The following is a 5,864-nucleotide window of genomic DNA, read 5'->3' as shown; positions in this document are numbered from 1 at the left end:
TAGGCTATTTTACAATAATAAAATAGATTGTGAACTTTAAGTAATGATCAAATGACAAAAGGACTGTAATACATCCAGGAAATTAAAGGTTTAGCAATGTGCGTAAATAATGTAAACTGCAATAGAGAAAGTAATAAATATGCATTGAGTCTTTACAGTATTTATTCTTTGCATTGCATTATATCTAGTGCCATGTGTTGTGTGAAGATGAAAGCCAGTTAATTAATCTAACAGAATGTATTTATTTATAATAGATTAATGAAATAGATTGTGGACATTAATGTAATTCAACAAATTAATGAAAAGAGTAAATATGTTGTAAATGATAAGAAAACTGCAATACTGAAAATATGTTTTGAACACAGTGCTGACATGTTTGTTTCCAGCTGTATTCATATTTTTATGTTGTGAGGAGATGGAGGCATGTTTGTTAATCTGTTGAAATCACAATATTTGTTCTATTAAGGTTGTTTCTATTAAGGTTGTTGCTAAAAGAAAAGCCTGTTTGTTGCTAACTCAACATTATCAATTTTTCATCATCAACTATCATGTTATTCATCTCAGTAAGATATCATCATCTCCAGGTCATGCTGAGAAGCTGATTGTCTTCACTGACACCAGTGCTGATGTTAGCATTGCCAGTTCAGCTGCAGTATGTCAGAGAAGCGAGAAAAGGACTCTCCGTCTGAGATGAGTCTCTCAGAGAAACAGAGGTAAGACTGAGTCTGTTTTCAGAGAATCATTTTAAACACGACTGAAGTTGAATTAATTAATAGATTTTTTGTAACAACCTTTTTAACAGTAACGATTTTCTCACTTATTGTCTGCTGCGCTAAAGTTCAATTTAGAACTTCCTATAATTTTTTGTTTGTTTGTTTTTAAATAATTGCAGGTTAAAAATAGCTTAAAACTTATAAAGCTATTTGCATCATCAATAGCAACAGAGTATAACAGACCGATCCAGGTATTTCAAGCCAGCACTTCTTTCATGTCTCTCGTATTGTATTTCAAGCTGACGCTTTTTTGTGTCTCTCCTATTACAGCAAGAACTCGCTCTCTCATTTCACATCTTGTCTCTCGTGACATCTTGCATCTCAGTTGTATTGAAAATGAAACAACCGGCTGAATGTCCATCAGTGTGCACATTTAGTGCATAGTAAACTTAAATAATGTGGAGTTTTATCACTTAGAATATAGAAATATGCCTGGCAAACAGGGCTTGACAATGGCACATGCAAAGTGCTTCCATCATGACTGTAGATGTTTTGGGACTATAAATAAATAATTTTAAAAACACACTTGACAGAGTGATGTAACAACAGTAATTACAAAAAATGACAGTTGGAAAACAGCCTCAGACGTCAGGCCCACGGACTGTTGGCTGAACGTCTAATAGATATGTTTTATGGTGAAATGGATATTGTGCAGGGTGAGGAACCAGTGCTTCACTTGACTGTTTACCAGTTTAGATTCCATTGTAGCTGACCTGATCCGTTTTTGGGATGAAATCTCAGACCAAGACATAATTTGAATTAAACTAAACTCTTCAACTGAGACAGAGGAATCTCCTGTAATAAAGTGTTTTTTCTCTCTGTTCTTTGTGTCATTAGTGTAAGATCAGGCTCAGATGTGTCCAGCTCTGTGTCTGTGAAGAGTGACTGGTCAAAAGATGAACCACCGGAATTCAGTGAGGCAACATCTACTAAAAGGTATTTTACATTAGAGCATTGCATTAGCTAATTTCTTCACTGTGGTAAATGTAATAGAACTTGGCTGAATAAATTCAATTCAATTTACTTTATTGTTAGTGTACATAGTACAACACAATTCTGTCTGGTGAGTCTCAGTCACAAACAAAAAAACAAAACAACAACAACAATGAATAGCTACCAACAATACATAACAGTTGCAACAAAAAGTGCAAATGATGTAATTAGCTGGAGGGTGTAAGTGCAAGGGGTGTAATGGAAGTCACAGCTCTGTTTGTGTGTGTTTTCATGGTCCTGTACCTCTGCCCTGAGGGCAGGGGGTCAAAAAGTCTGACCCGGGTGGGTGGAATCTCCAGCAATGTTTCTGGCCTGTATACCTTCCTTCAGATCCCTCCGGTCTCTTCTGTATGCCAGCAGGTCACCTGACCTATAGGCAACATCCCGGGCTTTAAGCAAAGACCGCACTGTACTGTCCAGCCACGGTTTCTGGTTTGGAAACATTGATGGATTTAGTGGGCAAGACAGAGTTTGTGCAGAAATGCAAATAGGCCAAGACAGACGAGGTGTATTCCTCTATATCCGCATTCTCGTTAAACACTCCCCAGTCAGTTGGTCTTGATCAGCAGATAAGAGGTCTGTATGCTGGTGTCATTTCCAGCGAGATGTGTTCTGACATGCCAAATTGTGGAGATACTGCAGCATTATATGCCCCTGGGATGTTAGTATAGACCTGATCCAGAATATTATTGTCCCTGGTCGGGAAATTTATGCACTTGAAAAACTTGTGAAATACTGCTTTCAGTTCTACATGATTGAAGTCTCCTGCTACGACCACAACTCCCTCCGGATTTGCATTTAGCGGGCTATTAGTAGTGCTGTGCAACTTCTCCAGTGCTGGCCTGACATTAGTCAGTGGTGGTATGTAAACCACTGTAATCAGAAAGGCATTTCACCGCTAGATATTCCAGATTCCAAAACAAAAGATCACAGAAATGGTGTCCGTAATCCTTTACTGAACTCAGTCTGGAGCTACGTAGGTAGACACGAAAAACACATTAGATAAATACTAGATAAAAATTCACCATTGAAAAACTCCAGGCAACCAAACATAAATACATTCATATATAGTTATGAGAAGGGCAAAATCACGGCTATACTGGATTTAATCACATGCAATCTTTTCTAATAAAACTTACGTGTCTCATGTAATTTTTTTTCTTCCTCTCTGTTCTTTGTGTCATTAGTGTAAGATCAGGCTCAGATGTGTCCAGCTCTGTGTCTGTGAAGAGTGACCATTCAAGAAATAAACCACCGGAATTCAGTGAGGCAACATCTACTAAAAGGTATTTTACATTAGAGCATTGCATTAGCTAATTTCTTCACTGTGGTAAATGTGATGGAACTTGACGGAATAAAACAATAGATCGAGTATTTTTCTTTTTTTCTGTTCTTCGTGTCATCAGTGTAAGATTAGACTCACATGTGTTCAGCTCTGTGTCTTTGTACAGTGACTGTTCGTTTTACATTGCATTGCTTTGTTAGCTAATTTCTCCACTAAGGTATATGTGATAACTTGACTGGATAAAACAGGAAATCACAGAATGAGTTGGTTTACTCTTTAGTGAGCTCAGTCTTTTCAACAATACAATTACACAGGAAGCCACCAGGGGGCATACATTCACCACGGAAAGACAGAACAGGCACCCAAACATAAATACAACTATCTATAGTAGTGAGAAATGGAAATCTACAGCTATACTGAATTTTATTTAATTCAATCTCTCCAAATGAGGCTGAAGTATTTTTTTTTCTGTGGTTTGTTAGTGAAAGATCAGGTTCACATTTTTCCAGCTCTGTGTCTGTGAAGAGTGACCGGTCACTTGATTATCCACCAAACTTAAGTGAGGAAACATCATCATCTACCAAAAGGTATTTCATGTGTTTTACATTATATTGCTCTGTTAGCTAATTTCTCAATTGTTGTTTATGTGATGCAAGCTTCTTTCCAATAATATACTTACACAGGCAGCCACTAGAGGGCTCGTGAGCATTTTCTCTGTCAGAATGAACAGTAGTTAGTTTTTATTTGTTGTACTGGATTAGTAGCTTCAATAGTGAAGAACTGCATGTACTAGAAGATATTTCATGTGTTTCTCCAAAAACATCGACAAAAATAGGTTGACAATTCAAAATCAAAATCTGGAATTCAAAATCAAATTCAAGTCTGGAAATAAACAATGTGCTGAAAAATTTAAAACAAATATTTTAATAAAAGAGAAATTCAAAACACAAGCACTTTCACAAATGGATTTAAAGTGTACATTGAACAATACATTAAATGTAGACTTTGAATCGTGATTTTGAAGTTGAGAATCAATAACAATTCATTAACAATATGTTCAAATCTAATCTAATGTTTATTAAAAGACATGCTTGAGATGTATTGTGTTTTATTGATAGTTTGTTGTTACTGCATTGGAAACATGGTTTTACCATATTTTGCTGATTAGGGTTGGCTCAATACCAAAATTTTGGCTTCATTATGATCCCAGAATCGAATACCTCGTTATCAATATGAAATTGATAGCTTAGGTGACAAATAAGTGGATAACTGAATTATTGAACACGGCATGAATTTCTGCAGGAGCAAATGTGTTGCTTGTGTTCAAGCATAAATATATAAACATCATAAACAGCACTTCTCAGTGCTGCGCACTCATAAAATGCGATACAATTCAAATTAAATTTTTTTTATTATTGAACTATTATTCAATTGCTATCACTGAAATATACAAGAAGTGCAGTCTTACTATAAGAAGTAACACATTACATAGAACAAGTGGCAGATCTATTAGTTTGCATTTACATTCCAAGATGCACAGATCTATACAATATCAGGTTTTTGTTCTGTCCATTGCTGTGATTATCACTGTCAATCATTGCAGTTTTGGATTCAATCCCATATTTAAATAAGTTTGTCAATTCAGAAACCTTGAAATGTGCAGTTAGCAGCATGACACACATTGATATTATATATAAAAGCAAGCAAAGAGCGCTCCCATTATAATCAATGAAGCTCAGTGCTGCAACTTCACTGACTGACGGAGTGAAAACTCCCATTATAATCAATGAAGCCGACAACACTGCACAATGAATCTCTTAATCTGATTATTTATTTATTTATTTATTGTAATGAAAGGATTTGTGAATGTGCTAAACTGTATAAATAAATAAAAAATAATAAAAAAAAAGTTTTCAGCAGTGTTTTTGGTTTGCATCTCTGTGTAAAATTTACCAAAATAATAAATAAATACATTTTATAATTTTAATGATTTCCACTTTAGTAAAATTATAATACTTCATTATTAATTTAATTATTTCTAAGTGTCAAACCCATACGCTTTTTTGGGGGGGGACTACTGGGAGACATTTACATTTCTGTGTTTAGTTGACAACAGGTTTATAAATACTTACAAAATGATTTAATGATACATTATATCATGATAAATTATTGCAAATATAGTTTACATTTCTGTTAAATAATGCTTTCAGCTTGTACACCAAATGCCCTTTTTTCATGGTTAAAAAGATGCATGGAGATATCTCTAATATTTTGCCTGTAAATTCAGCATTTCATTTCTTAACAGGGTTCAATACGAGACATTAGATTCAGACTTTCAGACTCACAGGAACCAAAAGAATTTCAAAGACAATCTCATGTGGATCTTCAAGGTAGGAAAAACACATTTTCATAAATGTTTAATTATATCCTATATATATATATATATATATATACACAGTACACACACATATATTATGTTCACAAAAACTTTTATTTTGGACGAATATATATATATACACACTGAACAAAATTATAAATGACAACACTTTTGTTTTTGCCCCCATTTTTCATGAGCTGAACTCAAAGATCTAAGACTTTTTCTATGTACACAAAATGCCTATTTCTCTCAAAAATTGTTCACAAATCTGTCTAAATCTGTGTTAGTGAACACTTCTCCTTTGCCGAGATAATCCATCCACCTCACAGGTGTGGCCTATCAAGATGCTGATTAGACAGCATGATTATTGCACAGGTGTGCCTTAGGCTGGCCACAATAAAAGGCCACTCTAAAATGTGCAGTTTTACTGTATTGG

At 34.8% G+C, this 5,864-nt stretch overlaps 1 protein-coding gene across 1 annotated transcript in view; it reads left to right on the top strand.

Annotated features, from left to right (window-relative positions):
- Window positions 1–5,441, top strand: part of LOC107563971 (serine-rich adhesin for platelets-like) — a gene marked incomplete at its 3' end in the record, with an annotated part of 12,698 nt that extends 7,257 nt beyond the window's left edge. Inside the window, exons 6-9 of the mRNA XM_016248936.1 lie at window positions 1,611–1,709; window positions 2,954–3,052; window positions 3,534–3,638; window positions 5,357–5,441. Coding sequence (XP_016104422.1) covers window positions 1,611–1,709; window positions 2,954–3,052; window positions 3,534–3,638; window positions 5,357–5,441 — 388 coding nt within the window. The remainder of the gene's footprint in view (window positions 1–1,610; window positions 1,710–2,953; window positions 3,053–3,533; window positions 3,639–5,356) is intronic.
- Between the last annotated feature and the right edge of the window lie 423 nt (window positions 5,442–5,864).

This window comes from Sinocyclocheilus grahami, unplaced genomic scaffold, assembly GCF_001515645.1.
Source record: "Sinocyclocheilus grahami isolate Dianchi unplaced genomic scaffold, SAMN03320097.WGS_v1.1 scaffold900.1, whole genome shotgun sequence".
NCBI classification, from domain to species: domain Eukaryota; kingdom Metazoa; phylum Chordata; class Actinopteri; order Cypriniformes; family Cyprinidae; genus Sinocyclocheilus; species Sinocyclocheilus grahami.
Note: the sequence above shows the minus strand (reverse complement) of the source record. Positions and strands in the feature narration are given on the sequence as shown.